Source organism: Periophthalmus magnuspinnatus, chromosome 18, assembly GCF_009829125.3.
Source record: "Periophthalmus magnuspinnatus isolate fPerMag1 chromosome 18, fPerMag1.2.pri, whole genome shotgun sequence".
NCBI classification, from domain to species: domain Eukaryota; kingdom Metazoa; phylum Chordata; class Actinopteri; order Gobiiformes; family Gobiidae; genus Periophthalmus; species Periophthalmus magnuspinnatus.
Window position 1 is genome coordinate 21,260,947 of NC_047143.1, and position 18,697 is coordinate 21,279,643.

Sequence of the window (18,697 nt, forward strand, 5' to 3'; positions counted from 1 at the left end):
AAAACTACCACTTCATAACATCAAAATGGTAGAAAAGAGCGTTTTGCGCTTTGGAGATATAGACAGCCTCGTAATAAAGAATTACTCAAACGTGTGAACGAAACAAAACACAACTCCAGGTACATTTTCAAGCAGGTTACAACATTCTAACATGGCTTAAAACTCACAAGAGTCAGTTTTAAATGATATGGGACCTTTAAAAGCTAGGGGTGACACACAGGGTCACGTCAGTATTTTGGACATTCTGACAGGGCACAGTCGCCGCACAAACACTCAAGGGAAAGTGACGAGAAAGGAAAACAGAGAAGGCAGTCCTTAATTGCCTTTTCAGTCATTATCAGGGTCCCCCACCTCATGAAACCTTAATTACACTGAGCGCTTCCGAGATAGGGATGCTTAATTAGAAATTATTCAGTGTGTGGCGAGAACTCAGAGATAGCATTTCGACGGCGTGTAAATCGAGATCTAAAATAAGCGCTAGGGAGGAATATCTGTTGATGCTAGCTTATCGGGCTTCCACATTACCGCCCTGTGAAGTTCCCATTCACCTGATAGCATGTTAAGTCAAGTAGGACACGTTTTAACCCTTTGTGTGCCCCACCCCCTCCTCCCAATGCTCCCACCTATTGCATACCCCCTGATGGTTTAATGAATTATTTACACAGCCCTGGTTCTATCTTCCTGCAGACAGAGTATAATCGACACACAGGATCTGTCAATTACCCAACGTCTGAGAGGGACTAAATTGCTACACTGCTCTTCCATGCTAGCCCCGCCCCATCTTAACACATAGGCGTAGTTTTAAGTACAAATGTCTAGCTGCTGTAATGCATCAAGCAACTATGAGTACTGGGGCGGTTACCATTTTCTTTTTTTAATTTAAGGTTAGTCTTCCTAGTTTTACCTCTTGCAGTTTTAGTCTTACATTAGATCTGGTTCAGGAATTGAATTTACCTGTAGGTTACTCCCCATAGAGTGTATATATACAGTAAATGGACATAGCTAACCAGCTAGCTGCCACGTCTCGAATAGAAGTGAGCATGGGCGTGCTTCCGTCTCCATTAACACTGGCTCCAATTCACTTTCTATTGTAAAACTGCTGCCCCTTTCTCCATAATTGCTGCTGTCAGGCTCATCATTTTGGTCTTAAAATGTTCATATTAACCTCCTCTACATATTACTACTATTTATTTCACTATTATGTCCATAAATCAACATGCGAACATTAATAACAGACAAATTAGACACCTTCTTACTCCAAGGTCGAACGCTAGACCACTTCTTTATACATGGTTATACATGGTCTGTGGTTATTCCTGTTATTCACTGCAGTTGTAAGTGCTTGGTGACATCACACAGCACTGCCCTGATTACAGCCAGATGTTTCAGATTACAAACACCTGGCGTTTTGGATTGGATTAGATCAATCACACTGCTCCTTATACCTCCAGACCACACCCCTCCTCCTCCCTCGCTCTGTCCAGTTTATCAGGTCTATTTGACATGTGGTTGTGGACAGAGTTTAGGTGTTTAGTTGCACTTTAAATAGTTAAAAGAAGATTTAAAAATGAACAGATTTAGATTTGATTGTGATTGCGCAGCTCTAAATTAAGCGTTACTTTTGCCTATTGTCTAGTTTGTAAAGCTATTCTGACGATGAAGTGACCTCATTTTAACTTTAGCCATAGTCACTTCACCAAGACATTTTCCTCAACATCACATTTTACCTCATTACCGAGTACCTATCTGGCCCAATATTTATGAGCATAGCCTGAGAACCCACGCTCCCACTGCCCTCCAATGATAGCACATTACCACCCCTGATTGGAAATACCCTTGACACCTCTACCCTGTCTTTGCCATCGCGGGCCTTTCCCCTAATCCCCCCGCTGCATTTGAAAAATGGTCTGACCCACCACCCTTCCCGGGCGTATTGATCTCCCCCCGTCCGCCACCGTACTCAAGTCAATGTGTGTCTTTTCTGCTCGTGTGCAAAAGTGCGCGGTGGATCACACAATGGAGTGGTAATATTGTCAGCGCACAGAACCTGAGGTAATGGATCGCCCCCAATGTAACGCAATGAATATTAGAATAGGAGCGCGGAGAGGGTGGGGTGGGGTGACACATGGGGGTTCGGCTAATGCTACGTGGGAGGATGTGGATGGATGAAGCAGAATTTATTGGAGCACAAAGAAAATGGAGGTAATGGCGATACGTTGGGGCCGCTAATCTAAGACCCAGTAGACCTGCGCTAGCACATTTGCCTTATAAATTGATCTGTCGGCGTAGGATCAATGGAGTCGTATTGATGAGATTACCCCAGGACAATCTTTAGCTAATAAATAAGCCTTAACTGGGTTCATTAAGTGAAATCCAATGGGTAAGCAAAATTAACATGGAATAGTAGATTCCAGACCCAAAATTCCCTTGTTGCCAGCCGTGTATGAATAGTGTGATAATATTAAAAATGTCAGACTTTGATACTATGTAAATCAAGTATGATGCTATGCGATACTGCAATAATAATGAATAGCACTCCTTTTGGTAAACTATAATCTTTTCAACACCGAATATTTGCAGTTTCTATAAATTAACCATGTGGTCTTCCAATAGTTAAGGTATAGATCAAGACTATTCAGGACAACTCGATCAATTTTATGTAATTTTTTCAATACCAATATCAGTTCAAATCAAATCTAGTTTCATTAACAGCTTTGGTATTGATTATTATGTCAGTATTGATTTATCGATAACCCTAATAAATAGTTTGGGTGGTTTTGAAAGAACGTGAAGACCTGAAGGACTACACCAGGGCTAAACCAAGACTAGAACAGAACCAAACCAAGTCTATATGAAGACAAACTGAGCTCAAACCATAATAAGCCTGAATCTACAAAAGTTAGGAATCTACATTGCGTAATAATTTCGAACTGACTACCACCAAAAATCCAAATATCTCCTCATTCTGAACTACTTTGCCCAGTGTTCTTGCTATTCGTGTACACTTACCTAAACTGAAGTCAGCGAAGGACCTACTAAATGGCAGCGAGACTGACACTGAGTTTAAGGTATTGAACTTGATAGACACACCACAATCAATAGACTCGAATCAATCTATTGCTTTAGCAGAGAGGACGTCTTTGAAGCTAATAGAGACAGGCAAGTTGTCTATCACACCAGCCAACTGTCTGCTGTAGAAGGAGAGTGTAGTGGAAAGTCAATTGCCCAGACCTTAATCAATTAGTTTACTACAGACCCTTGTGTTGCTATCAAAATAATGTACCTTTTCACAAGGGATGTACAACAAAACAAATACAGGATTCAATGGCTCTTCAGAGATTTAAGACTGAAACCTGACCACAACTTGCTTCATAAGGTGAACAAACAAAGCAATCAAACATCATTCATTTTCTTCTGTTTATCTGGGGCCTGGTTGCTGGGGTGGAGTCTAAGCAGGGACTCCCAGACTTCCCTCAGATCAGACACTTCCTCTAGCAATCAAGCAATATAGGTAATATACATTAAAGGCAATGCAAAACTGTTTGTGGAGATGTTATTGCCTTGTCTGAAATGTTCTATAGCATGACATAAAAATGCTTCTGTTCAATTACAAATGTTCATTCTTGCCTCAACACAGATCTTAACTGCAACTTGATTGTGTCAGATGTGAAATATTCCAGGTAAACCAACAACATGCAGAGGCAAGCAGGGGGCAAAAACTTACACTGTTTCTAGTATATATTTGAACATAAAGCATCCATCCCATAATTCAACATAATGGGTAACTGGGTTCTTTCATCTTTACAAAATCCATTTCCATGTGCGTCATCTGACATTATACACTTACAGAAGAAGGGCTCTTACCTGTTCTTTAGATGCTGGATGCTTCCTAGGCACTTGAATTGCCCATTTACCATGATGGCCAAGCGGGTGCACAACGCCTCACACTCCTCCATACTGTAAGAGAAACATAAGGAGACTTATGAATTGTTTGAAATTTTAAGCACCTCAAAACAGATCCCCTCACAATTAAAGCCGTGTTATTTTTACGAGTCTACTTTGACACCGCAAATGGACGACTAATCTGGTAATTACAGAGAGACGGAAGCACCATCTGTAGCTCTTATTATCTCATTTTTTTCCCTGGGCCAAAGCAGGAATCTGTCTGTATCCGGACCGAAAACCTGTGATGCCTTTTTGAGGAATGTTGCAATTAGGATTATGCCTTTGTAAAACCTGGAGAATGTGCCGCTTAACAAACCCCTACCACCTGGTCGTGACATGGACGACTGGACACAGCATGGACTGCAGAGCCAGCGCCAACAACAACAAAGCTTTTATTACTGCTGAAGGCATGGATTAAGGGTAATACAGAACAACACAAATAGAAATAAAATTATTCACATTGCCTGCCAAGGGTGCTAATAAAAGATCAATTTGAAACTAGATAAACTATTTTGCCCGTATTGACTGAGAGTAAATATCTGTGTATGACTAAAAATAAAGGTGCCCTATTTAACTTTTCTGATGTGGGGCCTACAAGTCTTCATTGAGATGTCATTGCACCAGTATGGTACAGTAGGTAGAGCTTGGTTGGTAGAGTTTGTCTACTGATCAGAAGGTTGGTGGTTCGATTCCCACTCTCTACATGAACATCATCGGTCGAGCGTTCAGATCCACTGACCCACAGGTTGGCGGAGTGATACCAGCTCCCACAGATGAAACCTGTCATGTATCCTTGGGCAAGACACTTAACCCACATCGCTCCCAGTGTCTGCGTACACTGCGTATGAATGTGTGTGAATGGGTGAGTGGGTCCTTGATGTAAAGCTCCTTGAGTGTCTTGAAGGTGGAAAAGAACCATGAAACTAAAATATGTCTTGAAAAACATGCACTCTTAACAGTGAGTGAGGTCACCTCTCCACAGATCTGATCAGCAACCTGCTTGTCTTCATGGTGACAGATATGTTTAATGCTATACAGTGTTAAGATTCAAAGCAAAGCAATAAGATCTCCATGGTAACCAGCAATGACAGACACTACACTAGAGAAGTTAAGTGCTTCTTTTATTTGATTAATACATTTTTCTTCTCACTTGTTGCAGCTGGATTTACTGTCGTTGTGAAAACCAGTATATTTTAGATCCTGTTACAAACAAAAGTTTTTCTCCAAATTCCACTCAAATCTAACTTTTACACTGAGTCATATTTCTGGAAAAAAAAAATCCCAAACAAACCAGAAAATAACTAATAAACCACTGTCAACCTAACCTCTTTGTAAAAGGTTATAAAACAGGCCAAAATAAATGGCTAAACGTTCCCTATCGACTTGCGGTGAGCTTTGTGTAAAACGGGCATATATTTTCTCTCAGAAATAGTCCACTGCACAACTTAAGACAACTTCAGTGTGCTCCAGGAAGTCTAGATAATGAAAAGGCTCCAGCAAACATATCGACACGCTCTGTTTTAGAAAAGAATAAGCTCCTATCAGTCAATATGCCCTGCGCTTCATGAAATCTTTACAGCAGCTAGTGAGCTCGTGGCTGCCGATATTACCTGCCACAGAGGAAACAATACCTCTAAGCTTAAGCGGAAACCAAATCAATTATAATCACTAAATGTGCCCCTCACACCAGCACTGTTTTGTTCAGACTCTTTGAATATCGTCTAACGCACACAAGATGGTGCACGATAAAAACATTAAATACCTGTGAGAAGTGAGAACAACTGAGCGGCCCTCCTTAATAATACTCAGGATGCAGTCCCATAGGAAGCGACGCGCTTTGGGGTCCATTCCAGTAGTCGGCTCGTCCTGGAAAACAAAAATAATATGCGATAAGAGGAATTTTTATTTGCTTTCATCTATGTAAAGTTTTGGCGTCACTGGTTTGTTTATTTCATTTCGACTGTTGGAAAATAGTTGGATAAGTAGTGGTATTTGTAGGAAATTGAAAAAAGTTTAGGTCAGTACTAGATTTTGCAAGGTTCTTTATCATTATAGGGCCAATACTGTATATGAATTATGAAGAAAAAAAACATTGACATTTTGCAGTTAAACTATACCATTATAAGCTCAGCAGTGCACTAATGTCACGCTTACTCGTCTGCGTCTCAGATCAAACTTAAAGGCGCATTTCTGGTAGGGGATTTGCCATCTGCTTCATTTCATGGGGATGTTATTGCTTTGTCTGGAATGTTTCACAGTATGGAATTCAACCTATCTATCTTGAAGTTATTCAGTTATTCAGTTACGGGTGTTTTTATTGTGCAAAAATACCTAAAAACAATTATTTGACCTATAACTTGCCCTGGAGGCGTGATAAGATGCGTCCATATAGATAACGTTTAATGGCTATGGAACATTCTGGGCAAAGCAATGAACTCTCTATGGAGGCAAGCAGGTGGCAGACACTCTATTAGAAAAGTTACATAGTGAAATTTTAAAGATGAGAAGTTGTTGACACCGCCGATAGACAGCTGCACATCAAGCTAGCATGTTGCACATTAAAAAAAAACAAACCAAAAAGTACCAAAATGACTATGCAATGCTGACGAATCCTTCACGTATCAGTGGGCGAATGCCAGTGGCGGTGAAAACGGGGGTCGGCGACATGGTGTCTTGAAAATAAGAGATTAAAAATTCCTCAAGCATGCACAAACTACTCCAAATACAACTTCAGGAGGGTAAATGCAAAAAGGAAAGAACTATAACATAGTTCAAAGCTCTGAAAAGTCCATTTTATGTAATAGGTTTGCATTAAATGAAGCCATGCAATCTGGTTTGTTCAGCCCTTGTTACTAAATAAAAGAATTAGATTGTTTCGCCATATTTGAATGCCAACTCCAAAATCAGAAAACTAGAAACGTGCTTCGGTGTTATGGTGCAACATTAAACAATAAACTAACAATATAGTGCAGAAATACTTTGCCTGTCCTGTAATGAACTATTTATTTCCTTCAAAATACAAGGGCCCTTCAGCGAAAACCCAAATACGCCTGAAAAAGTGCCACATTGTCCACAGAGTGCCCAGACACTCTTGGGGCAGTGACTTGCTTTCTCTGTGCCTCCTCAGGGCCTGTCTGTCCATGGCCGATTACAGAATGACAGTACTCAGTCCATTGGCGGTCTCCTCTCCCTCTCCTCCAGGCTCCTACAAATCCCACGAGGTATTTTTCTACTGTCGCCACGGAGACCAAAGTGTCCCAAACCAGAGTCGGGCCAGCATACAATAGTGAAACTGACACACAAAGTGACAACACATTATCCCACTGCCTCCGAGTGAGAGCAGGCCAGGCACACTCCAGTAAATACAGCCGACCAGAATAGTGCAGTCCCAGAGCTATTGTAGCATCCGCACAAAGGACGCAGTGGAGCATTGGCCCAATATCGCTAAAGTGGGAGCGTGACAATGAATTTTGATGGTCTCCACTTGGAAAAAAAAATGGATATAGTACTATTTATTTAGCGCTTTTCACTTTTATTTTCTAATTTAGTTTTCAGTGGCTCATTGGTATTGTAACAGAACAGACTTGTACTAAGGCCATGGAATGATTTGATAAAAAGAAAACTGTCTACATGGGATCAAGTGTTATTCCAGTACAGGGGTGAACGCTCCAGTCAAAATCCAAACTCTATAAATATTTCAATTACTTATCCATTGAAGCAAGTTTTAGTATATCTGAAGATGGCTCACAATAAACTCTTCCAGCTGATACCTTCATACATTGGCTCCTGTGCATTTTCAACGGGGGAGGTACCGTTAGCCACCAAACATCACAAACTATAAAAAAACAGGACTCTGAGCGACTAATAACCACTTGACCACATGCGACTAACATCAGAGCCTCATTTGAAAGCATTGTCACATGTAGCACTGTTTTGCATAGTTTATTGACATAGAGATTAGTACCAAAATTAGCATAAATGTTTTTTTTTATTCTAACATTATGCTGGACAATAGTTAACCCAAAATATGGCAGTCCACATCAGTTTGACACACTGACATGTTAATTTCATCAATCAAAAACAAATCCAACTTAAGTAAGTGAAGTTTTGATAGTGTAAATGGGAGCTTGACTCATATAAGTTAAATAGCAGGCTGACAATCATTTTTCTGAATGCATCAACTGACCAGATGTTTGGGTCCAATCAAAATATGACTTACAAACTGAGGTGTTTTCTTGAAGCATATGATGTAGTTAATTCTGAGTCATGCCTGCATTAATCTCTCATCAGTGAGACTGGGCTGTCGGATTCTCTTTTAAGTCCTGCTGAACAGGGTTTTAATATGGGCAAACACAGGTCTGTGTGCCTTACATTTTTCTAAAGAAATTAGTTCCTCCTAAAAAGAATTAAACCATGACCTGGGGGTGACCCTGAAATAGGCACGCTTCTAATCTTCAGCTAATGCATTTGAAATCCCTCGAGGAGCAGAGGATTTTTTATTGTGCAATCATCAAACTAGTCTTTCTTTCTTCGATTGTGAAATGATTGTGTAATATTTATCACCCCTGTGTGATATAAATACCAACTGACTACACCAAATGAGACTCAAAAGCTGTTCAGAAAACTTTTTCAATGAAGACCGGATATTGAAACAAAGACATGGAGAGCCCTAAGATGTTTGTGGTGAGATTATGATGGTAGAGAAAGGAAAGTCTTCTGGTAATCTAGGCCAATTCACCAAGGACCATTTTAGTGTTACAATTATTGTGAGATGTAATATTTCTTCTTTAAAATATATAAAAAGGTATCTTATATGTAACGTAAATGGATGCATATTTCAAAAAAAAAAAAAATTATACATATTATGACTGAAACTAAATACATCTACATTTCTAAGTTGTTATCTTTTATTTTTATTCTTCTTGTGACCTGAATAATTGTCGTTTAACCAAATAATCCTGACAGTTGAACTCCTCTGACACTATACCATTGTTACTCAACATCAACACATCCCTCTGCGTCTCACCAGGAAGACGACGGGAGGGCATCCGATCAAAGCCATCGCGGTGGACAGTTTGCGCTTGTTCCCTCCGCTGTACGTTCCTGCGGGCTTGTTGGCATATTTGACCAGTCCCAGCTTTTGGATCCCCCACTCGGCCACCTTTGAAGACAATAAACAATGAACAAAAATAGCATTCATAATAATAGACTTTGTGGTACAGTGCTTGCATGATGGATGGTTGGCTTTGATCTCCAGTGTATTTGTGTTGTGCCTGATTCAAGGACATTACGTGACAGCTGCCGTCACTATAGGCTCTTAACAACTGACTGCTACTATTTTCACAGTAGAAACCACACAACCTTGCTGAAGGACTGACAGACAAAGATGACACATATTTGATTGTGCTGTGCTGAGATACTGGACAACTGTGTATATTTGTTTGAACATGGAAGTCCAAACCACACCACATTATTGTCATTTAAAAAGGATCCCACTTAAACGATAAGAGACGCTTCTAACTTTAACCGCAAGTGTCTGCATTTCTTCATGTGTGGGTGGAAACACTTTAGGTAAAACTTGCCACATATTTTCTTTATATAGGGCAATGTTTTTTGTGTATTGGCCATGATTAAATTTGTTCAGATTCAAATAAATTAGACCTAATTAACAGATGATTCTTCTTATGTTACTGAGAACATTTCGTCCCATGTATTGTTAGGAAAACGCACTTTTTCTACCCTGTACCCTTTTTTTTCATGAAGGCTAATGAAGTAAAATTAGTTTTCCCCAGTAGATATTATGTAAAAGCAGCTCTTAGGGTTAAAAATTAGGTTGTTGTGCACTGTCTGCATCTATAAAGCATTTTTATGGTTCATCAACCAAGCAGTGAGGCCTGTGCGCCATTAGCATGCTAGTTATTGTTAGTCATCACAAGACAAAGCGCTGTGCTGGCCTCTAAAAGTTGCTTAAAAGGCTTTATAAACTGTGGTGGATAATTATGATGCAACGAGGGTGTTAGAAAAGTGAGGAATAACCACTGCAAACCATTTAAAATGAAATAGTTCAGTTTTTCACATTTCTAAGACTATAAAAATCAAGTGCTGCGCCTTTAATAATGTTGCAGACAGCCTTGAATGCAAAGTTCTCTACAAAGCCATTCAATTCTCTACACAGCCAAGAATCGATTCAACATGTTCAGGTTTTGCACAGACACTGTCTTCTTGGACTTTAGCAAAATTAGACATTTCTCCATTTGTTTTATTATGCAAATATCACCAGGGCTGAAACTTGGACATCGCCACAATAGAATTCACGGTCAATCAGAGAATTATGCTAGCGGCGCGAGTGGGTCCCATTGCACAGTAGGGAGAAGATCAAAGCCTTGGCGTTGGTCTAGTCTGAGGGCCTTGTATCCCGGCAGGCACTTCCTGGTTTGATGTTGCTATGGGTACAACAGGAGCAAGAGACAGAGTAGGGCTGGCCACACCAATGAGGATGGTGAATAATGCAGAGACACAACTCACAGCTGCTGCCTTCACGAACACTGGCCATTTTTCATTATGTATGGCTTCTTCCATTGAGGTTACGCATCACTTTGGCACATACTTCCAACTTGCCCTCTACGCAAACTGGTTATAAAGGCATTTTGACAGAGATGGGAGGAAAATCTAGCAATGAAGTTTTGTGAAATAAAACGCTCACCGTGTTCGATCGGCCCCCCAACTGCGGACGGTTTCTAGTCTTGTCTTACCCAATTTGAAAACAGCTAAAGGAGGAAGAAATCGTAGTATTTAAGTCTATCAAACTACTTCCTACCTATCACAAACTCTTTGGCACATCACACTGAGAAAAAAAAGCATTGCCAATGTCTTGTCAATCCTAGTGACAATTATGACTCTTTCTTCCAGGTTTACAACTGATGAAATAGTTTAGAATGCCAAACAGACAATGTGCAGCAATGATAATGTCTAAAAGTGCTACTTAAACAAAATTTACTCATTTACAACAATATATAACCTTTGCTTTAAGACCCTTGTAACACTGTGTGAAATGTGTTAGTTATTATTCTTATAGTTTTTATTTTTCTCCTTGATGCTTTTATTTAACTTTTATTTTATTGTTATATATCGTTTGAGCGTTTTAATTATTATTTATTGAGGTTCTTACTTGAGTTTATGTTTTAAATTCTCGTAATAAAGACTGTTAGAGCAGAAAAGAGAATCCTTTATGTCAACCACGGCGCATCACTTGGTAAACTGCTGCGTGTTTGCAAAATGCGCTGTATAAATAAAGAGGATTTGCAGTAATCTATAACAAGCCGACGAAGAGCGGTGCAGGGTTTGGTTACCATGGCAACTTCGTTTTCAGGTACCCCTCGGAGGCGTGCGTAAAACTCCAAATGTTCCTGCCCGGTGAGGAGGTCGTTAATAGCGTCAAACTGAGGACAGTAGCCCAAGTTCTGGTGGACATCTCTCATCTCTGTGCGTACGCTGTAAAACAAAGGACAGACAGTTATATGGGCTACAAACCCTGTATAGAAAAGTGACTACTGCTTGTCGCCAGGGAGATGCTTTACTTGGAATGTTCCACAGTTCAGCATCAAACTATCTTAGGAGCTGACACCACCAGGTCCAGTTTACAGGTCAGCTCTATGGAGACAAGCCCCTTCACAGTAAAAATACAGGTTTTGAAGGTATTTCAGAGCAAAAAAAACCCCCAAAAAACAAACTCATGTAACTACAAAATGTAATATAGATAAGTTTAATGCCATATTATGGAACATTCCAGGCGACAAACTGCACCTTTAAAGTGATAGCATGTAATTTTCTGGGGGTGGAAAGTCGACTGCATGCTTCCATTGAAACAGAACGTTAAAACCATACTTCGGAACATTCTCCATGGAGATAGATGCGTTTTATGCCATACTGGAATATTATAGCCATGGAAACAAACAGGAGGAGGCGCTCTTTCAGGTCAAGTAAGAGTTAGGTTTGTGGAGATGCAAGCCTGCTCATCGTAAGAATGCATGTTAAATAAATAAATAAATAATAAAATAAAATACATTAAAATAAATAAAATAATGCATAAATAAATGTTTTTAGTGCAATAAACATATCCATAATGAAAAATTATTATTAGTCAACATTTTGGCAAAAAGTTACATACAGAGACATTAAGTTTTCGGCATTTACAGGCAGCGCCAAAACATATTCACACTTTATTGTTACCTCTTGCACACATATAACTTGGAATATGTGATGCAGTTCAAACAAACTATGCAGAAAAAGTGAAAAGGGCTAAGGACAGTGGGTGTTCTAACATCTACTTTACAGTATTTCTTTTTACGTTTCGATTCGCCTTAAGGTTCTGGGAAGTTTTCTTTGATCACTCCTGGCCACATTAATCAACATTACCACTGCAGCGCGAGCCCTTGTTCTGTTCTGCTGCTTAACATAAAGTCAATTACTGCTTATAGAAAAGAACAACTACGCTAACACCCAACCGCTAACTCGCACAGACGCACAAAGATGCAAAGAGAAGGAGAGAGAGATTTTGTTCCTAAAAATAAGGATGTGGATGCCTGGCTTTCCAACAAGTTCTTATATTGCTAGTGTCAAAGTTTTTTTTTGTTTTTTTTTTGGCAGGTACGACGGTTTCTTTTGACTGATTTTTGTAAGGCTGAGAAAAAAAAGAAAAAAAAAAAAAAAACGACGCAAGGTACAGGGCGAAGATGTGAAAAGGAATGGGATATGTGCTACAAGAAACACTACCTTTCTGAGTTTGTAAGGAGACATCACAGAAATGAAGTTGAAACAGCAAGAGACAGAAAAAATATGGAAAATACTTGAACGTACACAGGAGGGTAAGGGAGAGATGGAGAACGCAGTGTAGCTAGGACAAAACAGCTCCAACCACATCAGGTCAGCCATCTTGGGTGGCTAATTATGATGAGTTACCGGGTGCTCTTTAGGGAGTTAGCCGCTCACCTGTATCCGTTTAGGAAAGCCTCCCCAGCGGAGACCGGAATGTCTCCTGTCAGCATCTTGAATGTGGTGGTTTTGCCGGCTCCATTGATTCCCAACAACCCGAAACACTGGCACACACAAAAGGAATTCGTTTTAATACAAGACGGGTATCTGGAGACTGTAGAGAAACGATGTGATAGATAGTAATAGTTGTGTTCCTTTGATTTGTGTGGAAAAAAATCTTCACTGACGAAAATTTCGAAATTTCACATTGATTCTCAAACTGCGTATCGGTTAGTTTTGGTGGTTATTCGGGCTTCCTCTTCCAATTAAAACATAAATCTGTTTTATGTGTATCTGTGTCCAAGTTTAGACTCAGGCTGAATGATCTGGGGAAAATATCTGATTGAGTTTTTGGAGACAGGCAGGGGTTTGACTAGCAATTCATTTTTTATACTAGTATTCAGAGAGCACATTTTGAATACATTCAGGAGATGTGATTTGCTAATTGTTACCATTCAAACAACACATTTCGGTTTTGGACCCTCTTTAGACCTGTGATCTGGTTTACATAGTCCTGGCATAGTTTTGGTTCAGTTTTGATTTAGTTTCACCTTGAGTCCTGGATTTGTGTTTATTATTAGAGTTAATTTCAGCCCAACAAATACTTTTAAAATGTGGTACCTCAATATTTTCCTGCATCCCACCTTTGCATTTCACGGTAGTGGAAGAAGTACTCAATTTTGTTACTAAAGTAAAGGTACAAATAAGATACTGGAGCAAAACAAAAATACTCAGGTAAAAGGAAAAGTATTACATGAAAAATCTACTTAAGTACAATTTTTAAAGTACCTGTTTAAAAACATACGTAAAGAGTAAAAACTAAAAACATTTTGCTCATATTTTGTGGTCTTATAAAGCTTCAAATGTAGTGATTTTGATACAGATTTGTCCTGTATTTTGTTCAACAGAAATAACTGAATCAATAATTTTTTCTAGCTGTTTTTATTTTTTAGTATTTTTGTTTGCTCAAATTATGAACATGTTAAAAAATAAACCCCTCAGACTTTTCAGCAGGTCTCAAACAAAAATAAAAATAATTGTGCTTTTCAGTCCAGTTCATAAATGTAGTGAAGTGGAAAGTACAGACACCTTCCCTCAAATGTAGTGAAGGAAAAGTAAAAAGTATCCACTACATCACACGTGTCAAACTCAAGGCCCGTGTGCCAAATGTGTCCCTCCGCATCATTTTATGTGGTCCTAGACAGGGTAAATTAAAAGGTATGATGGTCTTAAAAAGTCATTTTATGAGGAGATACACAGTTACACAGACATATTTTTACATCTAGGCAAATGCATATGCAATATTTGTAACTTGAATAAGAAATAAATACAGAAACAGTTTATTCACAAGTTTAAAAAGTAGTCACATATTTTACATATGGCCCTTTGAGAGCAGCCATTTTGCTGATGTGGCCCTCGTTGAAAATGTGACACCCCTGCACTACATGAACACCACATCATAACTGGGATTGAACCTGGACCTAAACCTTATCAGAACTAACCAGGCCTTAAACCAGGGCATTTTGAGTTGTGTAACAAACTCCCAAACAGCAATTAACAAACTGTTTACAATCACGGCTGCTTGTAATTCGATCACTTACATAAGCTGGCCTTTCTTCATCAATGCATAAACATCGATGAATAAACTTGCTGATATTGTTCTTGTACACAAAAAACAGCTTTAAACCAACACAGCAGTCACAGCGCTGCAAATACTTCTCAGCCCTGACTGTTCCCTGCAGCATTTCTTGTGTAAAGTCGAACAAACAAACAACATTGTGTTCTCCACTCTCTCTCTTTCTCTGCTCTGAGCCCTTCACAGTCATGTGACCTCCCAGCTCAGGTGCACTGGCTCTGAAATAAATATTTGATTGCTGTCATTCATTGATCCCTGCCTGCTTGTGACCGGGATATGCAGAGGGAAGCTGCGTGCCATGTAAATGAATGGAAATGCAATGTGTGTATTCTGTGGCATTTGCTCTGGGCTTTGGGTAAACAGCGTCGGGCAGGGAGGGGATACTAGAGCGAGCCGACGGGGCGCAGTCGTCTGTCATCGCGGTAGATTATGTCTGAAATCAAATTTGCGGCGGCGCTCTGTGGTACGTGCACCTTGGATGTCTTAAACTTGACAGGAGATCGATGCAACACTAATGCTTCTGAATGGTCAAGGCTGTTTTTCCACAGAACTCAACAATTTCTTGTACTTATAGATCACGTTGTTGCCGAGGGCTCGGTAGGAATATTACAGCAAAGAATAGCCGGGCTAACATAAAGGAAGATGCAATGGTGAAGATGGAAAAGGGTTTGCGATATGAACTTCTATATGGATTGAGACACAGAGGTCGTTGGCTTGAATAAGGTTCTTTGTGGTTTGAGCCCGGTTTTGTCCTGATGTAGACTCGGTTTAGTCCTGATCTACTCCTGGTTCAGTTACAAGTTTAGTCCATTGTCCTATGTGTGAACGCTTTTCTGTTACATATACTTTTTATTTAATTTTACTGTACCCCTTATACCTTAAGCACAAGTACAATGTGTGTTATAGCCCAACCACTGTAAACTAATCCATTGCTATAGCATATAATATCATACTATTATATCCATTTATAAAACCATAATGCGTTATAAAACCATTATAAATACCATAATGTATTATTTTCATAGTAACTTGTACTGGAAAACGACCCTCTAGACTTGGAGCTGGTACAATAATAATAATTAAAGGTCCTATATTACGCAAAATTGACTCTTGTGCGCTTTAAACCATGTTTGAATGTTGTTACCTCCTCAAAAACATACCTGGAGTTGAGTTTTCTTTCATTCACACAAGTTTGAGCAACCCTTTATGATTAGTCTGTCTATATCTCCAAAGCTCAAAATGCTCTGTTCCACCTTGTGATGTCATGAAGTGGTAGTTTTCAAGTTAACAGCTACCTTTTACCTTTAGTTCAACAGAGATTGGCAATTTCATGGCTGAAAGTATCCAAATGATTCTAGTGAAGGTGTATGGAGATTAAAAACACAGTTACCACATGACATCACAAGGTGGAACAGAATGATTATGTTTGAGAGAAGAACTCATCCTAAATGTGCAGGTTTGTGTGTTAAACGTGTGAATTTGAGACTCATGTGGGTGTTGGTCTCAAAGGTAATTTCATATAAAAAATAATTTGTTCTTCTACTAATATGATTTGAAATATCTGGCAAACTCAATCAATACAATCCATTTCAAAGGGTATTGTCAGTCCTCAAAGTCACCAGGGTTCATTCTAACAGACTTCTGGATTGTTGCTATCAAACTAACAAGCAAACTAAAAATGCTTTTGAAAGAGTTTTGGGTACCATCTGAATAACAATGTTTTTTGTTTTTTTTTAACAAAATGACACTAAATATTTTTGTAAATATTTTCAGAAACATTTGAAACCCGACAATGACAAATAACACAAAGGGTTTGGGGAGTTTGAATAGACTGTGGAGCGATGTGGCTCACCTCAGCAGCAGGTACGCCCACACAGAGCCTGTCCACAGCGGGGGTGCTCTTCCCAGAGTACACCTGGTGAGAACAGAGAAGAAAAAGAATCAGTGAACAAGAGGAGAGAGAGGAAGGAGACCGAAATAAGTGAGGGTGAAGGAGGAGGGAAAAGAGGAGGAGATAGAGAGACAGGACAAATAGGGAGAAAAATAGAGGGAGAGAGAGACACACACTGCACACAAAATGAGAGACAAAATGTGCAGTCAGAAAGGAGCAAAAAAAGAGAAATAATAATAATAAAATATATAATAATAATAATACCAACAATAGAAATAATAATAATAAAAAATAAAAATAACAAAATATATAATAATAAAAAAATAAATAATAATAATGATGATACTACTACTACTACTACTACTACTACTACTACTACTACTACTACTACTACTACTACTACTACTACTAATAATAATAATAATAATAATAATGGTCTATTAGTATAGCTTTTCCACATGTTCAAAGTCGCTGCATTATTCATTCATTTTATACTTGCTAGTGATAAGCTACTGCTAGCCACAGCTGCCCTGGTCCAAACTGATAGAAGCGAGGCAGCTAATCTGCACCATCTGCCCCTGCAACCAGCACCATACACTCATGCATACACACACATTATATACATGGATAAAATGTCTTGCCAAAGGACACGACAACAGTTTTGCCACTTGTGCCTCAAATAGAACAGGTGAGAAACAGAAAGGACACAGAGACACAATGCGAAAATAAAAAAATTTGATTAAAATGAAAAAGAGAAAAGGAGCAAGAGAGACAGGCAGACAGACAGATAGCGAGAGAGAGAAAGAGAGAGAAAGAAAGATTTAGCGCAGAGGAAGATGGCATGTGAAAATATGGAGCGATAGACCAAAGCTGTGGGGGTGACACGCAGGTGGGAACAGCGGAGGGGAGATTTTAACAAGAAGGGATCATTTGCAGCATTTAGAGGGCACCAGATGGGAGAAGGTGAAAAAAAAACACAGGTATTTCCACAGGGAAGGCAGATGGACAGGTGACGTTATATGTGGTGACATCCAGAGGGAATCTATCCATGACTTTGAACATGTCTGTAGCCGTGGTAACCTTCAGAAGTACAATTATCAGTGACTAATAAAAAGTGCTAATTTATTTGAAATTTACTGGAGAAGATGGTGATTGTTAGCAGCAGAGATAATCAGGAAGTATTATTACTGTCTACTACTATTGCTACTCCTACTACAGCCAATACTGCGCTACTACAGATACTACAATACTATTACTTGGACTTAATACCATTGTTGCAACTATTAGACCAATTACACAGCAAGTACAATCAGTTTCTATTACTCTCAACCCTCCTTTCAATTGTTTACACAGGGTTTTGCTGATTTACTGCACTGGCATTTCAAAACCATTTTAATTGCAATATGGTACAAAGTAACCTTGGTCTTCTGTCCAGGTGTGCTTTCAAAATATGTCTAGGGAAGTTGTTATTGCTGCTTAAAAAGATGTACTGTGGTTATTAAATATTTAAGCCAGGCAGAACATATGGTCAAGGTGGACTTTTTTTTTTCTTAATTTAAAAAGCTAAGAAACGGCTAGATTAAATTCTCCCCTCTGGGCTTCGAGGACTAGAGTGTATTTAAAATCATATGAATTGATAATATAAAACATAGCAACATAATTGACACTGTAAATGATGATCAAGTTCAGGGTTAAATGTTGTGTAACTAAACATCTTCCTATGTACTTTAGTGTAACCTTGAATCTAATGTTGTGTGTATGTTCTATAGCTATAGCACCAAATCTGTTTTTAAAATCTTAAAAAATAAGCTGAGGGTAGGTCAAAACTGGTAAGTATAATGTCTACAAATAAACTAAGGTAAAAAAAAAAAAAAAAAAAAAAAAAAAAAGGATTTCTATGGAATAATAAAAAAAGTGGGGCAATGATAAGGCTCAATAAAAAAGCGATTTTTTTCAGAAATAGTGAATTAGTTTTAGAAATTTCAGTCTCATGTGTCAGTGTCATGAATGCCATTACATATTCATGGGTTTCTGCTTCCTGGTGCGCCATTTTGAGGACATTCGACAAGACATTCAAGAGATAGAATGTAGAATATTTTGAATTGCTATGGTAACAGTCCCACACTTTCATCGCTCTGGGACGAATTGATAAGGCTTTTTTCTGATAAAACGCTTTACTAGCCTTAACTTTTCCC

The 18,697-nt window shown here is 38.9% G+C and overlaps 1 protein-coding gene across 1 annotated transcript in view; it reads right to left on the bottom strand.

Moving 5' to 3' along the window:
• Positions 1-18,697, bottom strand: part of LOC117385948 (phospholipid-transporting ATPase ABCA1-like) — a 260,381-nt gene that overhangs the window by 17,532 nt on the left and 224,152 nt on the right. Inside the window, exons 43-48 of the mRNA XM_055229034.1 lie at positions 16,464-16,526; positions 12,934-13,040; positions 11,295-11,436; positions 8,972-9,106; positions 5,708-5,811; positions 3,865-3,957 (exon numbers count right to left, since the gene is read on the bottom strand). Of these exons, the coding sequence (XP_055085009.1) occupies positions 3,865-3,957; positions 5,708-5,811; positions 8,972-9,106; positions 11,295-11,436; positions 12,934-13,040; positions 16,464-16,526 (644 nt within the window). The remainder of the gene's footprint in view (positions 1-3,864; positions 3,958-5,707; positions 5,812-8,971; positions 9,107-11,294; positions 11,437-12,933; positions 13,041-16,463; positions 16,527-18,697) is intronic.